This window comes from Sorex fumeus, unplaced genomic scaffold (genome assembly GCF_029834395.1).
Source record: "Sorex fumeus unplaced genomic scaffold, SorFum_2.1 ptg000081l, whole genome shotgun sequence".
NCBI classification, from domain to species: Eukaryota; Metazoa; Chordata; class Mammalia; order Eulipotyphla; family Soricidae; genus Sorex; species Sorex fumeus.
In genome coordinates, this window is record NW_026606138.1 from 4592637 (window position 1) to 4620153 (window position 27517).

The 27517-nt window shown below is 41.8% G+C and overlaps 1 protein-coding gene across 6 annotated transcripts in view; it reads left to right on the forward strand.

The window, feature by feature from the left end:
• The window catches only part of BEST3 (bestrophin 3), a 56695-nt gene that overhangs the window by 14291 nt on the left and 14887 nt on the right, over positions 1-27517 (forward strand). For 5 of the 6 annotated variants that reach the window (XM_056130829.1, XM_056130830.1, XM_056130825.1 and 2 more), the window contains 5 exons: positions 7041-7195; positions 9241-9318; positions 9428-9580; positions 13301-13381; positions 15165-15316. In XM_056130829.1, the coding sequence (XP_055986804.1) occupies positions 7041-7195; positions 9241-9318; positions 9428-9580; positions 13301-13381; positions 15165-15316 (619 nt within the window). Of the gene's footprint in view, positions 1-7040; positions 7196-9240; positions 9319-9427; positions 9581-13300; positions 13382-15164; positions 15317-24075; positions 25717-27517 lie in introns of those variants that run through there. The other variant, XM_056130831.1, reaches the window with a different exon arrangement.

The window sequence follows — 27517 nt, forward strand, 5'->3', positions numbered from 1 at the left end:
GAGGCACCTCGGTCTCTGGTAAATGTGGAAATTTCTAACTTCTCTGTTATAGGCGAGGTGGTCAAGAAAACAGCAGTATTCACGGCAGTGCCAGATTTTCCTGTGCTGGCTGAACTTCTACAGGCTGAGTCAGTTACCCCTATAGTCTCACATGACGAGCCCGGAACAGACAGAATGTCATCCTGGGAGTGAAACCTGACTCACCTATGCGCACTTCCACTGCGGAGGAGGGAGCATGCACAGGGCAGAGCTCGACCTCCCGGATGGCCCTTGGAGGTGCCTCACCGGTCAGTTTCGGGAGTTCAAACAAGGCTATTGAGCTCAACAGGCAAACGCTCCTCAGAGTCTAATTGTAGACCACTTTCACTGAAGTAGGAAGGGTACTTAATTAAATTACACTAGCACCTAGGAGCCAAAGAGATAGCACAGCAGGTAGTGTGTTTGTATTACTCGTAGCTGACTCGTAGCTAACCAGGGTTCCATCTTTGGCATCCCACATAGTCCCTTGAGCACCGCCAGTTTGCTGTATGATTCTCAACTGTAGAGTAGTTGCTTTGAAAGTTTGTTGTGGTTGGGAGCTTTTAAAAATACTGATGTCTCCTTCCCGTCCCAGATATTAGGATTCAGTAGGTGTAAGGTAAAACCTGGGCAGTAGAATTTGAAAAGTTCCCCCCCCAGACTATTCTCAGATAAAGAAAAGTTTAGTATTCATTACATTGTGGTGCTTCTATTAATTCTTCAACTTTATCTGCAAATGGACTTCTATCTAGCCCCCCAGGGCAAACGAAACTCTGGTCCTCACAGGCAGTGAGGACTTAAATGCACTAAGTCACTGATTCACTATTCCTTTAATGGCCTGTTTAACCCTGGCTACCCCCAGAAACTAATTTTATTCAATTATACCCTGTTTTAGCACAGCAGAGTCTGACAAGCTCCCTGTGGCGTATTCAATATGCCAAAAACAGTAACAATAATAATGGGTCTCATTCCCCTGACCCTGAAAGAGCCTCCAATATGGCAGCATTGGGAAAGACGAGTAAGGGGAGGCTGCTAAAATCTCAGGAATGGAACGAATGGAGACGTTACTGGCACCCACTTGAGTAAATCGGTGAACAATGGGATGACAGGGATATGGTGATATGGTTTTAAGCTTTTCAAACTATGACTTGGAACTCATTATTGTGGTCTTAAATCATTTGAGTGGATTGCACCTAATATTTAGAATGGAATGAAATAGAATAGAAAGGAACAGAATGGGACAAACTAGAAGAGAGAGAAAAACAGAGAGCACATGTTTTTTTAAAGGGCCAATAATTTCTTGGTGATCACATGTGCCTAACTTTGGTTCATGGTTTAAATACACAACAAACCTCTGACTGCTGCCCTACACAATATCTTCACAATGTGACTCTATCTCTATCTTATTTGTCCCCGACTGAATTTACGGAACAGCTGGCACTGAATGGTTAGCCTTATCCATTCAGTGGGAAAATGGTGATGTAAATGAGCCGAGCACATTGCCATCTTCCCCGAGGAAGTCCTCTCTCTGGGAAGGCTCAGAGGATGAATGCACAACATTTTTTTCCCCCAGAAAAAACTGGCAGCAAGCCCATTGTGCCGTCAAGTTTTGAGAGGCAGACAGACCTTTTAGATCTTCTGCTTCTAGATCTAGACCTTCTAGATCTACTGCTTTGCACATTCTGCTTTAAAAGCAAAAGACATCTGCCTCAGTTTAACCTAGGAAAAACACAGGCAGACTCGACAGTAGACAAAAGTCTATGATGACTGAAATTATGTTTATAATTATACACAATTAGTTCTTCAGCTTGAGGACAATATATTTTTACCTTAAAATAACACATCCTACTACAAACATTCATCGATGCAAACATGGAAACCTTCTGCAGAGATTTATTTTTCTCTTTCTCTAGCTAGAAATATTAAGGAGGGTTCTGTGGGATTAGCAGTATGAAAATAGCTGGGCAGAGCGGAAGCAGTGAGAAGGCAGAGAGAGCACAACAGGAACTGTGGCACATGCAACAGTGAGATAAAATAGCAGTGTCAAGGGTGTGGCTGGGGCTGGAGGCAACACGGCACTAAGACAGGCTTAGAAAGGGGAAAGGGCAGTGATAGGACCATTTTTTATTATATAATTTTTGGTTTTGGAGCCACACCTGACTCTGCTTGGGGAACACTCCTGGCAGTGCTCAGGGACCATATGCAGTACCAGCGGGCACCTTACCCATTGTACTATCTCTCTGACCCAACATTCTACTTTAGAACAAAAACTGAATTGATTGGACCAACAAGCAAGAGGTCTTCCTTAATTCAACCAATATCTTTATTTCCAAAACAAACTTTAATTCACCCAATAACTTTATTTCTAATGCATAAGATATATGACTCTGAGGGGAAAAAGTCATAATTGTTCTGCCCAAACACACTTGAAGAGTACGTTAATGCTTGGCTTGTCATTATACATCTTTTTTTTCTAAATTTTTTTTCCTTTTTGGGTCACACCTAGTGATACGGACCAGAGCGATAGCATAGCAGGCAGGGCATTTGCTTTGCACACAGCCTACCCGAGTTCGATTCCTCCGCCCCTCTCAGAGAGCCCAGCAAGCTACCAAGAGCATTCCACCCACACGGCAAAGCCTGGCAAGCCACCCGTGACATATTGGATATCCAAAAACAGTAACAACAAGTCTCACAATGGAGACATTACTGGTGCCCGCTCGAGCAACTCAATGAACAATGGAAGGACAGTGACAGTGACAGTGACCCGGGGATATACAAGGCCTGGCTCTGCAATCAGGAATTACCCCTGGCAGGGCTCAGGGGACCATAAGGGATGCTGGGAATCGAACCCAGATGGCCCTACCCGCTGTGCTTTGGCTCCAGCCCCCTCATTCATCTTTTAAAGTACATCCAGCCCATTGGGGATGAAAGTACAAAACCTCCAACTGGGGTCAGGCAGGAAGGCCTTACTCTCACTTCAGTATTTGCACTAACTGGATTCACACTCTGCTTATGTGCATTCTGCTCTGAATCCAAAAAAAGGACTGGCTGGGAAACTGAATGAATTGTATGGAAAAAATAATCAAAGATAAAGTTATTCTTTGGTCAAGTGACAGAGATTTTGCAGCCATTATATAAATAGGGTCACTTTTGAAAGCTGCCTGACAAATACCAAGAACATAACTATTAAACAACGAATATGAAATATCTGTGAATCAGCTGCCAATTAAAGGATAAATTGCTGTAGCCCAAGAATGAGTTGCTGTAACAAGTCTTTAAGCATGTATTCAAGACAGGCCAAATTTATCTGTTAACTTCTTGTAATAAGGTTGACTACTGCCCTTTAAGTCTTTCTGAATTGGAAGTGTCGTGGGGGTAGATTATCTGGATCACACAACAACTTTGAGATACACAAAGAAATAAGAGAATTCTCATTTGTTGTTCTCCTGTTGGTTGATATTGGCAATGTAGTTGTTCTTAAGTTTATTCAAATATTGAGTTCAAATGCAAAACAAACAGAATCCTCCTTCTATAGGCAGTGACTTTTAAGCATTGCTATGTAGCACTTGACAAATAAACATGTAACTGTCTAGACCAAACTCCACCAAGTTTCTCAGAAAGAAATGAATGCTGATGCCTAGACATCAACAGTTGAATCAGAATCTGGTGATAACCCCCAGACGTGGATATATTCTATTTTTTGTTGTTTGGTTTGGTTTGGTTTGGTTTTGGAGCCACATCTGATGGTGCCCAGGGCTTACTCCTGCTCTGTGCTCAGGGATCATTCCTGGCAGGCTCAGGGGACCAGAGAGGGTGCCGAGAATCAAACCTGGGTCAGTCACATGCAAAGCAAATGCCCTACCCACTGCACTATCTCTCCAACTCCTAGGTGGTATTTTAGGAAGCATCAGTGCTGAAGTGCAAGAACTAGTAGTATGCATGCTTAGCATCTGGGAGACACCCGTTGGATCTCTAGCACCACACTAGGTTGTCCTCTGATCACTGAGCCAGAAGTAGCCCTTGAGCACCACACCTTGGTGTGAACATTCTCCCAAAAAAAAAAAACTTTGAGTTAAAAATAATAATGAAAGTACCACAAGGAACTAAAGCACAGGTCTGTGTTGAGGCTCCCTGCACTACTGACGCCGTCATCACAAGGGAGAAGCCCAGCCCACCTCCCTCTTGGTTTAAGAACCATTACAGGTGACTCAAATACTGTGCATAATTCGTGGTGCTTACTCTCAGAAATGCGGGCATGGGTTATTTCAAAGACCTAAGAAACTCCAGAGCACTTCGACTCTGAAAGCAGGCATTGATCTCACTTCTTTTACAGTGTTCCCTATAGAGCTACCCCACTTAACGCTGGGTCTGAAGAGTGAAAAGGAAGATTAAACAAAATAATCAGAATAATAAAGTGATTACTGTAAATTGATTACTGGTTAAAGATAGAAAATGAGCTACATTAAGGCAAGAAGTTGATTATCATCTGAAATGTATTATCTGAATGCCATCTGCAAATCTGCATTTCTGAAACAATAATAACTAAAAATTATTTAACAAAAGTCAGTTTCACTTCTGGTCACAAAATAAAAAACTCTATGCCATGTAATACACAGACAGCATAGGGCTGATAATAATATGGTGTTAAAACTTGAAAGTTACTAAGATGGTGAGTTGACATACTGTGGTGATAATTTTGCAATGTATACAAAGGTTGAGCTAGTATGGTGTACATGTGAAAGTAAACTAATACTTTATGTCCACTATATTTCTGTTTAAAAAAATAAGTTTTTAGGGGTTGAAACGATAGCACAACGGGTAGGGCATTTGCCTTGCATGCAGCCGACCTGAGTTTGATTCCCAGCATCCCATATGGTTCCCCGAGCACCACCAGGAGTAATACCTGAGTGCATGAACCAGGAGTTACCCCTGTGCATCACTGGGTGTGACCCAAAAAGCAAAAAAAAAAAATTTTTTTTTAATCAAGAAATAAACTTTTGTAAGAAAACACCATTTAGACTAAATCATAATTTTTAAACACTCATTTAGGGGCTAAAGAGTAATCCAGTGGGTAGGGCTTTTGCCATGCATCTGTCCAATTTGGGTTCAATCCCCAACACCCATTATGGTCCCTGAGCACTGAGTGATTCCTGAGCACTGAGCTAGGAGGAATCCCTGAGCACTGCCAAAAATTAAGGAAAAAGAAGAAGCATGAGGCTGAAGAGATAGGACAGTGGGTAGCATGCTTGCTTTGCACATGGTTGACCCGGGTTGGATTCCTGGTACCTTATGTGGTCCCTTGAGTACTGCCAGGAGTAATCTGTGAGTGAAGAGACAGAAATAGGTCCTGAACACCGTCAGGTGTGGTCCCAAAACAAAAAAAAAAGGTTCATTTAAAATAAAAAGGGGGAGGGGCTGGAGCGAAAGCACAGCGGGTAGGGCATTTGCCTTGCACGCAGGCAACATGGCCAACACAAGTTCGATTCCCAGCATCCCATATGGTCTCCCGAGCACCGCCAGGAGCAATTCCTGAGTGCATGAGCCAGGAGTAACCCCTGAGCATCACCGGATGTGACCCAAAAAGCAAAATAAATAAATAAATAAATAAAAAGGGGGGCCTTGAGCAATAGCCCAGCGGGTAGGGCATTTGCCTTGCACGCAGTTGACCTGGGTTCAATTCCCAGCATCCCATATGATCCCCTGAGCACTGCCAGGGGTAATTCCTGAGTGCAGAGCCAAGAGTAACTTCTGTGCATCGCTGGGTGTGACCCAAAAAACAAAATAAAATAAAATAAAATAAAAAGGGATAAGTACAAAGATAGCCATTGCAGCATTATTTTTAATAACAAAGATGTTTTAATTTAAATTCCTATTCAAAATATGGATAATTATAATTAAAATAAAATAGTATTATAATTAACTAGTATATAGCCAAAATTAATATTGCTTTGCTCTAATAACCAAAGATTATTTTCAGGATATAAATGAATAATAAACGTCATTAATAGATGTGAATACAGTAGACCAGCATTTGTACTTCTAAACACCAAGCCTGTCTGAAAATCTTCAGTTTCATTATTTTAGATTTCTGTACCACTTGAATTGCTCAATAATTTTTTTCAATTTCAACATTGCAATGTATAATAGTGCTACTTTAATGTTTCAGGAATTTGTGGGGCCGACACTCAGCGTCGGTGGTGGCTGCCCCCAGGCCAGGTGGTGTGAACACAGCAGTAGGATGCTCAGAGCCAACAGTGCCTGGAACCAGCAGAGCTGGGTGTGTGCTCTGTCCAGAGCCCAGATGAAGGCCATACAGTGCCAGAACTGGACTCAGGGCCTCGGACGTGCTGAGCATGTGCTCCTCAACTTTGAGCCAAATGCTGACATCCCCCTCCCCATATTTCTTCCTTCTTTTCCTTGGATGTCCCAAGCAGTGCTCAAGAGGCCCAGGGGCCCTCCCAATGATCCTCAGTCAGACAGGCAGGTGGTCCAATGAAAGGGTCTTGGGAGGCATTGCTGCCAGGGCCCACCTGTGCCAGGGATTACATGGACCCCTGGGGTGTTCTGGGGGGGCAGGGGAGGGAGGCAGTGATGCTCAGGGGACCATGTGGTGCCCAGGATCAAACAAGCTCATCAGCACCAAAAGAAAACACCTTCACCCTTCTAATATTTCTCTGGTACCACATTCCTTTGTGTTGTTGTTGTTTTCTGGTTTGAGGGGACCACACCTGGCACTGCTCAGAGCTCACTCCTAGCTCTGCGCTCAGAGGCTTGGGGGACCATTTGGGGTGCTGGGGATTGAACCCAGGTCAGCTGTGTACAAGGCAAGCATTCTATATGCTGTACTATCACTGCATCACCTCATCCCACCCATATTTCTTATTTTTAAAACAAACATAAACCATTTGAGGTGGAACTAGTACTATTCCCCCATTGTGTTCACAGAGACACATATATTTACAGCATTGTGTTAGTGCCACACCAAGTCTATACAATCTTGCCGTGTTCTGTTTTGTGCGAAGGTTTTATGACTGCTGATGAAAGGAAATTGTTTGACCATCTCAAATCCCCTCATTTGAAATACTGGATTCCATTTATCTGGTTCGGAAATCTCGCCGCAAAAGCCCGGAAAGAAGGTAGAATCCGAGACAGTGTTGACCTGCAGTCCTTGATGACGGTGAGTACATTATAGCCATCAATCAGATGTATTCAGTAGCGACCAAGAGAGACCTGCACAAGAAGGTCAGACCCGACCCAAAAGGAAAGAGAGAACAAAAGGAAATGCCCTGCCACAGAGGCAGGGTGGGAAGAGGGGGTGGGGGGGGATATTATCCATGGTGGTGGAAAATGGGCACTGGTGGAGGGATGGGTATTTGATCATTGTATGACCGAAACCCAAGCACAAAGATTTGTAAATCTACAACTGTACCTCATGGTGCTTCACTAATAAAATAAAATTTAAAAAAAAGAAAAAAAAAAAAGAAGGTCAGACCCGAATGAATCCACTACGTGGTTCTTGTACCAAAAGTCCTGGGACGACTGAACTAGCATCAGAACCATCAGCATGCAGGACAGAGCTGGCATGCGGAATTGAGCTCAAATCGATTGCTTGTTTGGAAGCCCTGTTTTTAACAGGTTAGGCTCTGTGTTAGGTTCAGAAAGGAAGCATCCTTTGAACGATGAGCAGCATCTGCCACGAGCTCTAAGGATCTGACACCCAAGCAATAGACTTGCTGCTGTTCTTGGCACCAGACTCCTAGGTAAAACTATGGAATAGAAGTGAGTTTCCCCAATCAACTTCCCAAATTTGGGCTATCCTGAGTATAAACCCATTTTTCAGGTACTCCAGGAAGCAAAACTGGATTTTCATTAAATGAAATAATCCTGAGTTTATCTGAAAAAAAAATGTATGTAAGACCAAAGAGATTTTGGCTACCACAGCAGTCTCTTGCCTGGATTAGACTAGGAACCAATAATTTAAAAAACAGATTCCAAATTAATGTAAACATTTTTACCCAGTCTTAGTTAATAACTTATGTTCAATTGGGGCTGGTGGGGGGGGGGGTTGCGGGAATCAATGAATCCCAGTCCTTTTCCTGCTCCAAAGATTGACTTTTCTGTTAATATAAGATTCCTAAAGTCCGGGGCTGGAGCAATAGCACAGCGGGTAGGGCATTTGCCCTGCATGCAGCCGACCTAGGTTCGATTCCCAGCATCCCATATGGTCCCCCAAGCACCGCCAAGAGTAATTCCTGAGTGCCTGAACCAGGTGTAACTCCTGTGCATTGCCAGGTGTGACCCAAAAAGCAAAAAAAAAAAAAAAAGAAAGAAAGAAAAGAAACATTCCTAAAGTCCTCATTTATTAAGGGGAAGATCTCAGATGTATTCATTGTTTTATAAAATCCAGAAATGGCATGTTTTCAAAAATAAATAAAAATAATCTATCCTCCAAACTTACAAAAATGCTACAAATTGCTCATTTAAAATATCAGTCACATTGGGGCTGGAGAGATAGTTCAATGGGTAGAGCACTTTGTGTTGCACACGGCTAATCAGTGTTCAATCCCCAGCATTCCCTATTGTCCCCCAGACTACTGCTGCCAGAAGTAGTAGAGCAGAGTGCAGAACCAGGAGTAACCCCTGAACATTACCAGGCATGGGCTCCAAATCAATAAATAAATTAATTACTTAATTTAATCAAATAAATTTAATCAATACCTTTACATCATATGTGGTCCAGTAGTCTTGTTGGAAATGCAGATTCAGGGTCCTTAAAATAGTATAGCAGATAAGGCATTAGTCTTACATACATGCAAGTCTAATCAGTATGTCTGGCACCATCAATGTTACCCCAAGAACTGCCTGAGCCAAGAATAAGTCCGGAGCATAGGTTAGGTGTGGCCCCAAAATCACTCCTAGAAAAGTAAATAAATAATAGATCCAATAGAATAAGGGCCATTATTATAAAATTCAAGTTTATTTTAATGTTAAAAATAGATCTACTGTACTATCCTTGCTGCATTTTATTGAATGACATTCATTGCTTGTCGTTTTCAGAATTTTCCTTTGGGAATGCCCTTCAGACACCATTACTAACCTTACAAAGCTGTTCTCACCTCTACAGACATATTCACAAAAGAAGTGGCCGCATTCTGAGACTCAGTAAATATTATTCCTGTACCCATCATTTTAGTGAATTGTGTCTTATCTGTTTCTGCTTAGGAAATGAACCGCTATCGCTCTTGGTGCAGCCTCTTATTCGGTTATGACTGGGTTGGGATCCCACTGGTTTACACTCAGGTATTAAATACTTTGCATGTGATTTATATTTCAACTTGCCCTTTGGCATCCTCTAGTTTGTTCTAGGCAGCCAGTGCTATGTTCTCACTTGGATTTTTCTCTTTTCTAGGTTGTCACTCTGGCTGTCTATACCTTCTTTGTTGCCTGCCTGATTGGACGGCAGTTTTTGGATCCCACCAAGGGCTATGCTGGGCATGACTTAGATCTCTACATTCCAGTTTTCACTCTCCTTCAATTTGTCTTTTATGCTGGTTGGCTCAAGGTGACTAAAAGCCACTCTGTCATCTCAAGCATGTCTTAAACTTTGCACACTAACCCTTAACTGAATCTTTAATAAAGCATTTGGGAATGATTCCAAGGTAGATTTCACATGTAATAGCTCAGCGATGTTGATTAGTTTTCATCAGATAAAAGTCCCAGGGAGTCAGTGGTACCACAGTCTAAAGCAGCTTGTTTATGCAAAAAGATGACAAGAATGTTCTCATAGTTTTTGCTTTTAAGTCACTGTGTGCTCGTTAGGATTTTGATAATGTAATTAAAGTGACAACTGTATTTTGCATTGATATTTTACAACAAAAAGCTGTTAAGTACAGTAAATAAGAAGCATTATATATCAGATTCAAGTATTATGATTGTCTTACATCAATCCTCTCAATAGTTTCAATTTCCTAAAATCCCTCATTAAATGCATCTCATTTTCAAAACCAGAACTGAGACTCAGAAAGGAATTGACTGGGGGTCAAAGATAGTACATAAGTGCCTTGCACACAACCATCTCAAGTTTGATCCCCAGACCACATAAGGTCCCCCAGGCACCTCCAGAAGAGATCCCTGAGTACAGAGCCAGGAGTAAATCCTGAGCACTTCTGGGTTGGCTTTCAAACAGGCAAACAAAAGAGAATTGATCAGAATCAAAACGAGAAACATTAAGGTTAATGACAACATTTATGTAATTGTGGTGAGAGCAACTCATCCAGTCATTGGTGTAGACTTCTACCTGTTCTCTCACACACAAGGTCCCCCTCTTCACATCCCTCCCTATATGTAGATGAAACTATCAGAGAATTTTTCTCTCCTCTCTCCCTCTCCCTCTCTCTCCCTCTCTCCCTCTGTTTCCTCTCTTCTCTCTCTCCTTTCTCTCCTCTCTTCGTCTCTCAATCACTCTCTCTCTCCTTTCCTTTTCCTCTATGTCTCAGACAGATATGTAATTAAAAATGAAAGGAAGACAAATCTAGTGGCAGTTTAAAAATGACTTTCAGAAAATATGATGCTGACAGGTTTTACCTTCCAAGCAGCCACATGTTGGCATATGCGTCATCAAGGCATCCCTGTTTCAGCTGTGTGGTTCCCTGCAGATGCCTTTACTTAAAAAACAAATAGGTTGGCATTTCAAATTGCACTCCAAAGAGAGAAGGCATGTCCTTTTCAAATGGCAAAAACATTTTTTAACCAGATGACAGTGACTCTTAATTATTTTTACCCATTTAAGAGAGAAACAGCAAGAAAGACTAATAGCTCTCATTTTCCCTTGGAGAAAAAGGTATACTCTGCTTTTATATCCAGAAAGGAAAAAAAACCAGCAATTAACCCAATACGCATTCTGGTCTTTTGCTACCCTTTCCCTGAGTTGGGTTGAGTTTTTAGTTCTTTATTTTTATTCTTTGTGTGTTTTTATTCTTTTTTCACTCTGCATTTTTATCGTTTAGTGATTGACCGCCTTGTGAGGAATAGTTAGCATTCTTCTACCATGCTTTCTAAAATATTAAATATCTTTTTCCTTTGTAAAATATTTTCAAAGGCAAAATCTGGAAAGAAAATCTAGGGTCCAGGGTTAAGAGCGATAGTACAAGGGTAGAACACTTGCCTTGCATGCAACCGACCCAATTTCAATCCCTAGCATCCCATATGGTCCCACAGGCACTGCCAGGAGTAATTCCTGAGTGCAGAGCCAGGGATAACATCTGAGCATAGCTGGGTGTGTCAAAAAATGGGGAAAAAAGAAAGAAGGATAGAATGAGAGGAGAGGAGAGGAGAGGAGGGGAGGGGAGGGGAGGGGAGGGGAGGGGAGGGGAGGGGAGGGGAGGGGAGGGGAGGAAGGAAGGAAGGAAGGAAGGAAGGAAGGAAGGAAGGAAGGAAGGAAGGAAGGAAGGAGAGAAAATCTAGGCTCCATTGAGAGCCAACCCAAGCTAAGTGGGTAGGTTTCCCAATCAAGGGGAGTGTCTCAATTTCTAAATATCCATTTTAACTTGACCATTCTAGTATGGTATTTATACATCTTTTCCAACTGTAGGGAAACCATTTAACTCTATAGAACAGTGCATTACTCATTTATTCGCAGAAAATACAGTCTTCAAGAGAATAAAAGATATTTTTGTGAACTAATCAATTCAAAAATGTAGATAGCCATTCAGTAATTCAATGTAGACTATGTACAAGACATTGTGCCATCAAAGTGAAAGTTAAGACATAACAAAGTGATCCTAAAAATATTTTCTGGATTCATCAGTAGCCCATTTACTCAAAGAGAAACCCCATGCAAGAAAGGGTAGTTAGCACATTGGAAGTTGCAGTCACAATCCAAAAGGAGTTTGACATGGGTTATTCCATACAGATGGTGGTTGGTGATCAAGCCCTGTAGAGGCCTGTTCCTTACAATGCAGAGATGTGCTTCACTAAATCAGTACTTCTCGACCCTGGCCACTTAGTACAATCTGCTGGGAGTTTTATTCAGTACTGATACCTGGGTTCAAATCACTCCCAGGTTTCTAGATTTCTAGAAAGGAGCCAAGACATCATCCTGATAAGCTCCCCCAGCTGATTATTCTGTTCAGCCATGTTTTGGTTGAGAACAACTGTTCTCAGAAGTAAGACTTACTCCTCAAAAATAAAAATAAAAAATTCTGCCCAATGAATCAGAATCTAGAAACTCAATGAGTCAATGGTTTCTTTCTCCACTTGAAATTTTTTCCCATATAGTCCCAGTATAAACACAGGATGGGGGAAGGGCAGGTGGAGGGGGGGATAAGCAGGCAGGAGGAAAGAAAGAGAAGAAGAAAAGAAGAGAGAGTTGGGAAAGAGAATAAAAGTGAATTATTCAATAAGGAAAATAACAGGTGAGTTGGCATATAAATTTCTCATTGACAAAGCTATTCAATTCAGCAACATAGTAAGAACATTTCATATTGACCAAAGATTATAAGATACATGAAAAGAAACTACTAAGCATTTGCCAGAAAAAACTAACTTACTAAATAATAGAGCACCCTTTAGGGTAAAATTAAGACTCAAATTCCAGCTTTATGACTTACTGGCTTTCTTACTCGCTTGGAGTTTATCCAATAATTGTACCATATTCCTTAATTATTATTTAAGTCTGTGTTTGCTGTATAACCTTCTCACACTGTGAATGTTCTGTCTCATCATCTGAACATTTGCCAGTTCCTTGTGAGCATAGTAGATGCCCCTTAACAGACTTGCACATAGTTCATACTTCTTCAAGAGTCACCAGTTTGACCTTGGACTGGTAAATCAGTCATTTGACTCCTAAACAATGCAGAGCTTCTCTGGGTCGGGCCACACAGCCTCCCACTGAACGAACAGCTCCCTTTGGAGAGTACGCCCATGCAGGCTTACCCTTCCAGACGAATCTCATTTTGTGATAAATATGTGCATCTTTGGGACAACCTACTCTCCCCCAGACTTCCTAGTCTGAAAGTAACAGAAGAAAGCAGGGTGAACCAACATATCTTTCTCTCCATTTTGCTTGTCCTGTCACTCTAGGGATCTAATTAGTTGCTGACAGGGAGCCCCATCGTTGGTTCTGGTTCTTAGTGATCATCTCTGATGTTAAGCAATATTGCCTATTCTGTAAAATACTGATTGTAAAGAAAGAGAAGAAGCAAGCAGTGAGAGAGGACCTGCCTCCTCCAGTCTCTGTCCTCAGAAGCATAATATTCAATTGCTTCTGTGTTCTCGACTGCAGGTAGCGGAGCAGCTGATCAACCCTTTTGGAGAAGACGATGATGACTTTGAAACTAACTGGTGCATCGACAGAAATCTACAGGTTAGAGAAGTATTTCTTTCCTTTTTTTTTATTAGTGAGACACCATGAGGTACAGTTGTAGACTTTCAATTTTTGTGCTTGGGTTTCAATTATACAATGATCATATTTCTTTCCTTTATGACATTAATGAGAAATAACTTAGGGTGTCTCAAGGGAACAAATTCTGAATGCAGGATCCTGAATTTCATAGCTTTCCCCTCAAGGGAAAGGTTGGACTGTGCTGTATGTTGTCCCTGTTTCTTTGGCAACCTATAGTCTTAGGATCTCAGGTTCTAGAGTGAAATTAGTCCTTTTCAAATAGAACTGCAAACCAGTTTTCTGTGTAAGTCTCTTCATCAACTCCACCCAGTTTCTTCTGTTATAGAACAGAGTTGCATTCTCAGGGGTTTATTTTGGGGATGAGCCACACCTGGCAGTACTCAGGGCTTATACCAGGCTTAGCACTCAGGGATCGCTCTTGGTAAGGTTTGAGAGACAATATGGGGTGCCGGGGATCAAACTTGGGTCAGCTTCAAGTATAGCAAGTTTCTTATCTACTGCATAATTTCTTTGACCCCTGGAGTGTCATTTTAATTGATTACTTAAGTTTTCTGATACCTCCAGAAAGTTTCATGGTGACAAAAAAAAAAAAAAAGGCAGCCAGACACAGTCTGAGTTTGAAGATCCATGACTTAGGTCCCTGGAGTCAAATGCCCAGCAATTGGATGCATGGAGAATACTCACACCAACCCACCTTTAATTTGCCCCAATTATACCATAAGAGTCCCAGAATGCTTATTCTGAAGTATTAATCCAGAACCAGATTTTTGTTTTGCTTTATTTTGTTTTGAGCACCACTGGAAGTGGTGCTCAGGGACTACTTCTGGCTCTGTGCTAAGAAATTGCTCCTGTAGATGCTCAGAGAACTAGATGGAGTCCTGGGAGTCAAGCCTGAGCTTCCTATATGCCAAGCATTGTGCTCAGCTCATTGAGCATCTCTCAATCCTCAGAGAGAGTCTTCATGAAGCACCAGTAATAATTTCCTTTAAATCAAGAAGACTTAAGTCAATGGGCTTCCACTATCATTCCTCAAATCACGGACCAGTGCTTGTGCACAGGTATAAATCAGTTAAGAACCTCTGACTTAGATCAGTCTTTTCCCTGAGAAACACACACTGTGCAAAAGCCTCCCACTGTCTATTTGCTTCAAACCAATACTCAACTCTTAAACAGGTTCACAGATCTTACCGTAAATTACCGGGGTCTGTTAGAGGAAGCATAATGTCCAGCCACTTACTCTTTGTAAAAATTGAATTCCCGAAGGAGTAATAAGTTATCATGCACCAATTTGTCAAAATCAAAAGAGACCACAATATTCCCAGTGAATGCTTGTTGTTATGTTTGTCCAAACAAACATAAATTTAGGTCATGTAAGAAGTTGTATCAAGTATAAATGTGTCTAGAGGGTCAACAGGACAGAATATGAAGAATCTTCCTCCTCCCAGGGGTGGGATTCTGGGTTATTGTCAGGGAATCCATAATAACTGAGCAGAGAGAAGGAAAGCAGCTCTACCTTGGGGCAGGAGGCTTGAGGAAACAGGTGTAGGAGGCTTCACCACCTCACTCAACTCTTGAACAAGTGGACTCTCTAGGGGAACCCTGGTTGGTGCAAATATGCACTGAAGATGTTTATATATCATTTATTCAGATAATTCTGATCCCTTCCCAATCCCATCCACTCACTGCAGCTCATGCTATCTACAAGTCACAGATAATTATTCTGACAGTGTCATGATGGTTTCAGGTCTCTCTTCTAGCTGTGGATGAAATGCACATGAGCCTACCCAAGATGAAGAAGGACATTTACTGGGACGATTCCGCTGCACGGCCACCATACACACTGGCAGCTGCTGATTACTGCATACCCTCATTTCTGGGGTCAACAATCCAAATGGGGTGAGTGTTTTTCATCATCGATATTTAGAAAATGAAAAGGTCTTTTTATCTTTCTGAGTTTTATACATCCTACTCTTAACATCACTTTCTGGATTAACTGTTATTAGTATCTTCTAAAAGCCTTTCCAAATTTTCACATCCAATTAATATGCCTAGCAGAGTTAAAGAGTGAAAAAAAGATTTTAGTTTCTAGTTTAAATAGAATGAGGATGTGTGTTTGATGATAATTTGCATTGTACTTTGCTTTTATGCCGTAGAAAACTTTTCAATTATTGGGACCCCAACCTTCTTTTCTCCCAATCTGAAAAGCAGTTTAGCCATTTATTTTTCAAATATAACTATCTTATTAAATGTTTTTAATAAGTATTTATTGAACATATCACATGTGGAGGCACTATGTTGATACACCTTAAAGACAAGTAAATCTTAGGGAACATGACAAGTGTTACTGAAGGCTGGAGTGAGAGTAGAGGGTAGGCCAAGCTGAGTTTGATCCTCTGCATCCCATTTTTTCCCTTGAGCACATTCAGTATTGAACCCTGAGTGTTAAGTTAGGAATCAGCCCTAAGCACAGCCAGGAGCATCCGAAAGATAAACAGAAAAAGACAAAATAAAAGGACTGAAGGTCCAGAGTGATAGTATAGTGGGTAGGGAATTTGCCTTGCACATGGCTCACCAGAGTTCAATCCCTTGAATCCCATATGGTCCCCCATGCACCACCAGCAGTGATTCCTGAGTGCAGAGCCAGAAGTAACCCCTGAGCATCTCCAGGTGTAACCAAAAAAAAAAAGAAAGAAAGAAAAAATGAACTAAAGTAAATCATGCACACTTCTTCTTTTTTTTTTCCCCTTTTGGGTCACTCCCAGCGATCCTCGGGGGTTACTCCTGGCTCTGCACTCAGGAATTACTCCTGGTGGCGCTCAGGTGACCATATGGGATGCTGGAAATCGAACCCAGGTCTTCCGCGTGCAAGGCAAATGCCCTACCCACTGTGCTGTGCTGTCGCTCCAGCCCCAATCATGCACACTTCTTAAAAATTGCATTAAACAATTTTAATCAAGTATTTTAATTTGGAGAAATATATGAATGAGAGAAAAGCTTAAGTATATTTGCTGCAGATGTGATGGTTCTAAGTAATATAAAGAGAATATGGATAAATTTAGAAAAGTCAAAAGAATCTCTCCAACAAATTACAGAGAAGGGGAAATGGCAAGATTTTTCTTACAATTTTTGGCAAAGCAGTGACTCCCAGATCCTTGAGCCACTCTAGGCAGATCTGTGAGGGCATCTGTGCTGTCGATTTCACCTACGATCCTCCCTTCCCCTCCTCCAGCCTTGTCAGTCCTCCCTCCCTCCTCTCGGAGGGTAAACAAAATCAACTGAGTAAAGCTTAAAGGTCTTATGAGCATTTTCAGCAATTCATGATCTGGGCAATATCCCACTTGCAGATGGGCAGTAGCGCTGAGGAGTTGTGTAAAATGAAAGACTTTGATAGGCAGATGAGGGCAGGAACAGGAAGGTGTGTCTCTGGTGGGTTATTTTGAGGTTACTTTCTATAGCAGAATAGCAGGAGTCTCTCGGGTTACCTAATTAGAGTTAACCAGTCCTGATGCAGTGATTTATTACTGATTGATTGAGGCTTCCATTTCTGGGAGAGCAAAGCTGTAAAATTAAGTCTTTGGTGATGTGGATTTAGGATCTGAGATTCCATTTGGGGCCTGTTCTGAACACTACTCTCAGGATATTTACTTTCTACTCTCTTCTGTTACTTCAAATTTACTTCCTAAATGTCATAAATTATGGTTCGTAAATTGAGCCTCATAAAGAGTGAGGGAAAAAAAAGTCTTGTAACCTGGCTCTTCTCCTCCAAAGGAACATGTAAGGCTTAAAAAGTGCTTCTAGGCAGCTCAGATAGAGAAGGAAACACCAAGGAAAGGACGTTGGGAGGATCCATTCAGGTTGAAAGATGGTGCTGAAAGTAGACTATAGACTGAACACGATGACCACTCAATACCTCTATTGCAAACTACAACACCCAAAATGAGAGATAACAAAAGGGAATGCTCTGCCACAGAATCAGGGTGTGGTTGGGGGAGTGGGTGGAGGTGGTGAGAAGGATCTTGGGAACATTGGTGGAGGAGAATGAGCACTGATGGAGGGATGGGTAAACAATTATTGTATGACTGAAATACGAAAGTTTGTAAGTTTGTAACTGTACCTCATGATGATTCACTAATAAAAATTTTTTTTAAAAAAAGTCCTTCTAGACACAAAGTAAGTATAATTTCAGTGAATTGTAGCACATACTGAGGAGATGTCCCATGTCTACTTTGGGCCAAGGAATGTGATCCATATTTAGGCAAGCCCAAACCAATCATATGGAACAGATGATGGCTCAATCAAAATCAATCTGCTTTAAAGAAAAGTGAACAGTTTATTGCAATGGGAAAGATAAGGAATGTCCCCTATCTTCATAAAGGATAATTCCTTGAGCATTAATGAGCCATGTGCCTGAGGCTCAGGGGAAAAGAAGGGTAGAGGGATGAAGTATTGTTACAGTGGAGGTTTTATTAATGATGACTGAGTTTGTGGCTCCTGGCATTAGGTGACAACAGGTGCCAACAAAAGCATTAATGCAAACATTTCAGAAAAGTGTTTGCTACTTGATGAGCATGGCCAGTGGCAGTCTTTTCCGTAGGTTTCATTTCCTTTTTCTAGTTAGGGTGTATTTTCCCAGTGGATTTAATTTAGAAACTAAATTTCCCCTTATCTTCTCATACCCCCCTTTCATATGTGAGCACTATTCCCATAACCCAGAAATTCCAAATCAAAGCAATGTCCTTCAATAACCGAGCAAGCCTATAATTCCCAGGCAACCTGAGAAATTACTCTTCTTCAGATTCCTTTTCACATTCAGCACCTCTACTCCTTCCCACACCAAAAGGAAACTCCTTGGAGACAATGTACTTTGTTTTCTATATTCAAGAATCTCTTAAAAGCAGTGCCCTGGTTTCTATGCATTTATAAAATATGCATTGTTGAATTAAACATGGTTTTTCTACTTTTTTATCTCAAGTATAAATTTATAATGTTACCCATTCTGTGTAGCTTCCCATAGGGAATGCACTTATTCATTTATTCAAGTAAAAAAAGTTAGGGTCTGGTGTAGGGCAAGCTCTTTGCCAGATGTTAGAAACGGGCAAAAACCAAACAAATCACCTCAATCTCCCAGAAAGAATAAGGAGACAAGATATTCAACAATGTAGGGAAAGCAGTTACAGAGGAACGTTCAGAGTTTTAGGGAAACATAGTAAAGATACATATCTCCCAGTCTGATAAATCAGAGACAGCGATTGAAGGCGGAGTGTCTAATAATGATCTGTAAGAATGAATTTGGACATATAGAACTAGGAGGATTCATCAGAAGTTCTATTGCAAGACAATATTAGCAAAAGCAGAAAGAATAATAATATACAATGTAGAGTAATGAGTTTTTAAATTTCAGCTTGGTAAAGAGTTGACATATAAACGTGTAAGATATTAAAAGTATATATTTAAGTGGCTAGGTATTTATGTAAATTGTGAAAGGATTTTGCCCCATTTATTTCTTTAATACACCCATCACTTCAAATATATGTATATGTAGTTGCATTTTTATATACATATATGTACAGTATTTAGGTATATCTGTATGTACATATGTGTACAGTGTTTAGATATATTTGTATGTGTGTATTTTTCCCTCTCTTGATGCTACCCCACATCATGTGTCAGTCTAACCCTCTCAAGCATGCACAGCACTGGGGCTCAAGTCATAGCCTGGTTTTGCCCTGGGTGTGTCCTAAACTACCAAGCATCTCTGGGTCTTTTCTTGCTAGGAGTCAAGATTGCCTTAGCAAGTGTAGGCAACAACTGGGTTTGAACTCACAGCCTTGTGCTTGCTGGACAAGGGCTTTAATCCAATGATCCATCTTCCAGGCTGTATGTATATTTGTGTGTTTGTGTGTGTGTGTGTGTCAGAGAGAAAGAGAACATTTAAATTCTACACTCATATCAAATTTAATAATACAGTATGATCTTATCAACTACCAGTAATTGGCATCAGCTCCTCGGGCCTTATTCATTCTAAATTAAAAGTTTACACTTTTTTTTTTTGCGCTTTTTTTTTTGGGTCACACCCAGCAATGCACAGGGGTTGCTCCTGGCGCATGCACTCAGAAATTACCCTTAGCAGTGCCCAGGGGACCATATGGGTTGCTGGGAATCGAACCCGGGTTGGCCGCGTGCAAGGCAAACGCCTTACCCACTGTGCTATCTTCTTATCCAGCCTCTTCTTATTCCCACTGCTCCCACCTCACCATCCCCTAGCTAAATACTTTTCTATATTGCATTTCTACCAAAGTGATAAGTTTACATACAGACTTACTTATTGCATACCAACAATATTATTTGTTGGTATTCAAATGCCAACTTTTTTCCAAAGTGATTAAAAGACATGATCACATTTATGGTTTAAATAGGTTATCCTAGCAGCTAATGGAAAGATGATTTCTGAGGTTAAGACAAGACTCATAGAGACCAGATAAAGGGCTAAAACAGTTTCAATGGGAGAAGACCTGAAGGAGTGTGGCAATGTAGACAGTCAGGATGGCAGAAGGTAGGTTCAAGAAAGGACTTAAGGGTGACAGGGCAATAGAAATAAATCAAAGATGATAGGAGGAGGGTAGGGGGCTGTTCTAAGGGACAGATGATAAGCTCCCTTTTGCTAGTGTTTAATTTGCAGCATCTGTCAGTAGCCCGAGGGCAAAGAAACAGCCTGTAAGGTCTGACTTCTTACAAGGGTTTGATTTCCCTTGCTATGTGTGGGTGTCGTTAGGACCATCCAAGTAGGTGGATACACCAGAGATGGGTATCAGGGGAGTAGGTAGAACAAAGGACAGAATACTCTCACTTCAGGAAAGTACTCCTGACTCTTTCAACAGTCAGAGGAAAAGGAGCCATGGATAGTCACAGGAGATGATGAGACACAGACAGGCTAGATCTCAGGGCCTAGAAGCCAGCAGTGCCGGTTTTAGCCCTAGGTCTGAAAAAATGCTGTAGAAGTTTGCCTATTGAGGCCACTACAGACTAAAATGAAAGTGTTAGAGCAGAAGCTAAAATTCAATAAGTGAAAGAGTGATTGGGAGGTAAGAAAAGCACCGCAGCAGAAGCTATTTTTAAAGGTAATTTTATCCTAAGTACACTGGGATGTAGTCCCCACAACAACTAATAAATAATGATAATAATTTTATTATGGAAATGGTCCCTATATGTCAGAAAGCACACATTAATAACCCCCCCGCACCCATGACCCCAGTTTCAATTACCCAGTAATGGCCAATCCCATTTCATCAGAACTCCCACCCACCCTCTAGATCCATGTGATCAGAAACAGCAACAGTACCATTTCCATGTCTACAAAGAAATAAAATGTAGAACACAATTAGACCAGAGAGATAGAACAGGAGGTAAAGCCATCACCCTGCATGCAGCTGACCCTGATTTGATCCTCAGCACCACATATGGTGCCCAGAGCACCATGGGTCAATCCTGAGCACCACTGGGTGTGGCCCCAAAACCAAAACAAACAAACAAAAAAACAAATAAATCCTTCTATTCATTAAGTACCATAAACTGGGCTGGAGCGATAGCACAGCGGGTAGGGCGTCTGCCTTGCACTCAGCCAACATGGCCGACCCGAGTTCGATTCCTCTGCCCCTCTCGGAGAGCCTGGCAAGCTACCGAGAGTATTCGATATGCCAAACACAGTAACAACAAAGTCTCCAATGGAGACATTACTGGGCCCGCTCGAGCAAATCGATGATCAACGGGAGGGCCTTTACTTTTTACTTACTTTACCATAAACTATTTTTTTGAACACTCTGGAATTAGGGGTGGAGAAAGGTCATAAAGCAGAAGGAGGAGACTTGGAGTGCAGAGGAGCCTATTTCTTTATTTTTTTTATTTTTTATTTTTTTTTGCTTTTTGGGTCACACCCAGCGATGCTCAGGGATTACTCCTGGCTTTGCACTCGGGAATCACTCGTGGCGGTGCTTGGGGAACCATATGGGATGCTGGGAATCGAACCCGGGTCGGCCGCGTGCAAGACAAACGCCCTACCTGCTGTGCTATTGCTCCAGCCCCGAGCCTATTTCTTTTTAAAATCACTTTTGACATTTTAGGAGAGAATTTTGAGTATGTTTAAAAGAAAAGAGTTGCTGCCGCGCCCATACTCCCTTGCTTAGAACCACTTTAACCAGAACTCCTGACTTTCTCCTTGTTGCTAAGCCCCAGTGCCCTCTGAACAGATCCATTAAGGCTCCCTGCGGTATTTACTGTAGTGCAGAACACTCTACGATTTGGCATCCCTTTAATTAAAGGACCCACAAGAAAAAATGTATCTCTGACAGCAGTGAGCAAAAAGAAAGCTTTGCTCCTTCAGGGAAGCTCTTGCATTATTTAAATTCTAGACTGTGAAATTTATAATGGATGATTGCCCCCTTTTCATTTTAAGCTGCTAGAAAACTGAACACCACAGACACAACCTACCTTTACTAAGTCTGTGGGATTGTTTTTTTATACATTTTAGAGTTCTACAGACTAATCTGTGAATCTCGTCCTCTTATTGCTCCTTGTTCCGGCCCTCCTGCATTAGTCTAACTTTATTTATTATGACCTTGAATATCTCTTTAGAAGACACTCATATCTCATAGAAGGTGAAGCAAGATGTAATAAAAGAAAAAATTCTTTCTGGTTCTGCAAAAGAAAGGGGAAAAGACAGACCAGAGGAAAGAGAGATAGTATAGCAGGTAGGGCGCTTATTTTGCAGATAGCCAACCTAGGTTTAATCCCCCGTACCCTTTATGGTACTCCAAGAACCCCCTAAAGTAATTCTTAAATGCATAATCAGGAGTTATCCTTAAGAATTTATGGGTCACTGTCACTGTCCTCCCGTTGTTCATCGATTTGCTCGAGCGGGCCCAGTAACGTCTCCATTTTGAGACTTATTGTTACTGTGTTTGGCATATTGAATACGTCACGGGTAGCTTGCCAGGCTTTGCCATGCGGGCGAGATACTCTCAGTAGCTTGCCAGTTTCTCCGAGAGGGGCGGAGGAATCGAACCCGGCTCGGCTGGGCTGGCTGTATGCAAGGTAAATGCCCTACCCACTGTGCTATCACTCCAGCCCAAGAATTTATGGGTATTGTGGGGGGAAAAAACAGGCCAAGTGGCCAGAGAACAGTTTAAAGGGCTGGAGTACCTACTTTACATACAGGATTCCTGGCAGTTCGTGGTCCTCAGGGCACCACTGGGGGGCCAACATTGTCTGAATCAAAGGGGTCCTGGAGGAAAAGGGAGGCACAGAGCATTGTGACAGGCCTAGAGAAGGCAGAAGGCTGGTCATAAGGAGAGTGTCCTTAGTTCCTGAGCCAAAGGGAAGGAGAGACTGAGTGTGGTAAGGGCCAAAGAAGTTAGGAACCTACATTCTCACCACATTCAACTATAATCACATCTTAATTCAAAGGATGGTCTAATAGGTCCTTTGTTTCTGTCCAGGCTGAGGTCAAAAAAGGAGTTTTAAGAGAGCTGAAGAGATAACCCAGCGGGTAAGGCATTTGCCTTGCACGTGGTCAACCCAGGTTCAATTCCCAGCATCCCATATGGTCCCCTGAGCACCACCAGGAGTAACTCCTGAGTGCAGAGCCAGGAGTAACCCCTATGCATTGCAGGGTGTGACCCAAAAAGAGAAAAAAAAAAGGAGTTTTAAAATTCTATTTTGGGTATAGTAGTTTAAGGTACTTTCCTTGCACATGGCTGACTGGTTCTGTCTCTGGCACTGCATGTGGCCCCCAGGCACTGCCAATAGTGATCCCTGAACATAGAGCCAAGAGTAAACCCTGAGCACTGCTGGGTATGATGCAACCCCCCCCCCCCTTCCCCAAAATGTTAAAACTGTATTTAATCATTTCTAATACAAAACAAGTGCTGACATTCCAGTTCCCAAACCTGGTATAGAAGCATATTAAAAATGGACTTGGGATGACTGTTATGAAGGAGAAAAAGGCCATTGAAAATCTGAAATGACTACTGGTAGCTGGGGTGACAGTACAGTGGGCAGGGCATTTGCCTTGCACGCAAATGACCTGGGATTTGATTCCTTGCACCCTGTATTGTCTCCCGAGTCTACCAAGAGTGATCCCTAAGCACAGAGCCAGGGATAATCTCTGAGCACTACTGACTGTGGCTTTAAAAAGAAAAATGGGGGTTGGGGGGCTGGAGTGACCTGTGTTCGATTCCCAGCATCCCATATGGTCCCCTGAGCACTGCCAGGAGTGATTCCTAAGTGCAGAGCCAGGACTAACCCCTGTGCATCTCCGGGTGTGACCCCCAAAAAGCAAAACAATAAAAAATTTAAATTTTTTAAAAAATAAAAATAAATGGGGGAAGAAAAAGAAAGAAAAGAAAATCTGAACTGAGCATTCAAAAGAAAAGTGTTTCCGGTGTAATAGTGTTAATTATTATGTGACCAATCCTCACCTCAAAAAACATCCTATGAATTAACCAAGCAATGGGGGGGGGGGGGGGAATCTTCCTATTTGAATTCTTTCCCCTTATCACTCATGAAATCAAGAGATGATTTCGACTGAATCTGTGCAGTTTCTTTTTTGAATGTGGAACATTTTCTGGTCTGCTGTGTTAATGAAGGCATTTTTTCATTAGCTTAGCCATGGAGACTCTGTTAACCAAGATAAAGAAAACGTCCATTCGCAGTCCAAAGAAGAGTTGTCCATAAGATGCAAGACAAGAAAACATTCCCCAGCCCTAAAATGAAAAAAAAAAAATGGGTCTTCTTTGTGCAATGGTAACAAATCTACCTTGAGCAAAATAAACTTAGAATGCTTAAACTCGAGTCAGTAGTCCCAAAAGTCGTTAAAAAAAAAAAAATGAGACTCAGGCCTAGTCTACTTTATCCAGTTTGAAAGAAAATGCCCGTTCTCACAGGGTGCAGGCAAGAATCACTCCAAAATCCTTGCAATTCTGTAATACTTTGGGATTATTCATTAGTACAAATTTTAAGTCTCTGCGGAACTCACAGAAATTAGAAATCTGAAGTCTCTTATCTCCCTTTGGCCCTGTCTTAGACATTAAAGCCACCCGTAGGAAAGAAAGCAACAGTCCCTTGAAAGCATTGGAAATACTTTTAATGGAGTCCACCCCTGATAGAATAAGGATTTCAAACTCTAGAGAAGGGGGCAGAGCTGTTGTACCGCAGGTAGGGTGCTTGTTTTGCATGCTGCTAACCCAAGTTCAAATCTGGAACCCTACATGGTTCCCCAAGTCCTGCCGGGAGTGATCCCTGAGCACTGCTGGATGTGGCCCTAAAACCAAAGACAAAAAATGAAACTTCTAGAGAAGAGGACTCAGGGACAGAGAGCCTGACAGGCATGAGGCCCTACATTGATTCCCCGACACTGCCCCCTCAAAAAAGATTTCTAAGGAAAAGAGGCTCTAACTACTTAGGAAGTGGATTACTCCAGCATGTCGAGAGGGATTACATGCGGCTGTTCTCTCTAACTGCCTTGCACGCTATAACCATGTTCCAAGTCCAGGAACCTAGAGCTTCTGTCTACATTCCTGTTTGCTTGAACTTTTGGTCATGATTTGAAAACCATGTCCAAACTCCCTCATAGCAGAGAGACGGTACAGGGGTTGATGCATTTGCCTTCTTTGCTTCCTTGTGGCCAACACTGATTCGACCCCTGACACCACAATAGACCCCCAGGTACTCTCAGGGTCACTCGTGAGCATGGAGTCAGGAATAGTTCCTGAGTGCCTCTGGGTGTGACCCAAACAACATCCCCCCAAAAAAAAACTAAAAGAAAAATCTTCCTTTTATTGATACTTATTTTAAGGGTGGAACCTAAGAAATGAATTAAGAGCCTAGTTCGTAAACAGGGGATATGATATGAACAACTATCCAAAGAAACCAGTTGGAGTTGAGGGATTTAAGATTTATTTGTGAACCAGAGAAATAGTTCAGTGGGCTATAGCATGTGCGTTGCATGTAGGAGCCTTAGCACAGCACCCCCTAAACCGTGAACTCTAAGCAGTGATCTGTGAGTACCCCTGGAGCACTGCCAAGTGGGAAACCTCCTAAAAAAGGGGACAGGTGTATTTCATACTGTGAAATTACAACCTCTTAGCTGAAAAGAATGAGGACCCAAGAGATAGTACAGCATTTACAGGTTTTGCCTTGCACACAGTTGACCGGGTTCAATCCTCAGCATCCCAAATGGTGCTCAATTTCTGAGCACCACTAGGACTAATTCCTGAGTGCAAAGCTAGGATTAACACCAAAGTATTGCCAGGTGTGGCCCAACCCTTCCCCATCTCCTGCCTCCCCCAAACATCCAGCTGGGGAGGATGCACTTGCCTGCATGCAGCCAACTTGGGTTGAAATCCCAATCCTCAATAGAGTCCTCTGAGCACTATCAGGACTGATTCCTGAGCACAGAGCCAGGAATAAGCCCTGAGCACCATCAGGTGTGGCCCCAACACCCACCCCCCCAAAAAAAAAAAAACTTCTGGTGGCTGAAGCAATAAAAACTACTGTCTTGATTGCATCTTGCAAGAAGGTTTTGATCCCAGGCACTATATATGGAACCCCAAACCCTATTAGGAGTGATCCCTGAGCACAGAGCCCAGATTAAGTCCTGAGCATTAACTTTTAAAAAATGACTTTTGGAACCGGAGTGATAGTACAGCGGGTAGGGCATTTGCCTTGCACCTGGCTGACCCGGGTTCAGGCCCTCAACATCCCATTTGGTCCCCTGAGCACCACCAGGAGTGATTCCTGAGTGCAGAGCCAGGATTAACCCTTGAGCATTGCTGGTATGATTCAAAAAGCCAAAATAAAAAAAATGACTTTTATTTACCTGTCTTTATCCCTAAACATCTAAGAACATATAGCAATAATACTTATTTTAAGAATATATAGCAATAACAATAACTTATTTTAACAATTATACTATATATATGTATTTTTTTGCAATGTTGGGGGATCATACATGCAAGGTAAATCCTATGGCTGAACCACACTCCCAGTCTAATATATATTTAATATACACAGCATACTGAGGATTGTATAGAAGATAAGAAGTGTTTGTAGTGATGTTAGTTTAAATATACCAAAATATGTATTTTAACAAGAAAATATTATTAAAATGTGGTTAAAGATACTTCTAGTTTAATGTTTTATTTGGCAATCTTTTCTTACTTGAGTGTATTCACAAGACCACATTCACAACTCTACAAGAAAATACATTGCATGATATATTCCTTTGCATATCTCTGTAATAAACTAACAAAAGTATCTCAAATTCTGAACTGCTAACTTTAATGAAAATGTATTTTTGGAATATTGATTTTTCACTTAATATATCATAAAGGAAGGAGAGAATAAAACTCCCAAGGAAATGCATATATATTAAGTTTATAGTTTTAGAACTTAGGATCCAGAGATAGTACAGTGCATAAGGCAGTTGCCTCACACACGCCAACCTGAGTTTGATCCCAAGCATCATATATGGTCTCCCAAGCACGCCCAGAGGTAACTTCTGAGCAAAGAACCAGTACTAACCTTGTGAGTACTGCTGGATGTGGCCCAAAAGCCAAGAGGGAAAAAAAAAATAAAAGGATCCTTCATTATGCACAGCGGTAGGGTGTTTGCCTTGTATGCAGCCAGCCCATCAAACTGGGTTCAATTCCTCCACCCCTCTCGGAGAAATTGGCAAGCTACCGAGAGTATCTCACCCACACGGCAAAGCCTGGCAAGCTCCCCGTGACATATTCGATATGCCAAACACAGTAACAACAAGTCTCAAAATGGAGACGTTACTGGGCCCGCTTGAGCAAATGAAACTTTTATAGTATTACAGAAGACCTTAAAGAAGACTTTAAACTGCCACTTTTAGCCACAAATTCTTTGTGTCAGCCAGAAGAGGCCAGGTTAATATAACCTATGTTCCAGAGGAGAACATAGGTTAGATATACCTCAGGTATGTCTGTGTGTGGGTGTGTGTATATATGTGTGTGTTGCTGGGGATTGAGCCCAAAGCCTCATACATGCAAAACATGTGTTGTACCACTGAGCCACAACCCT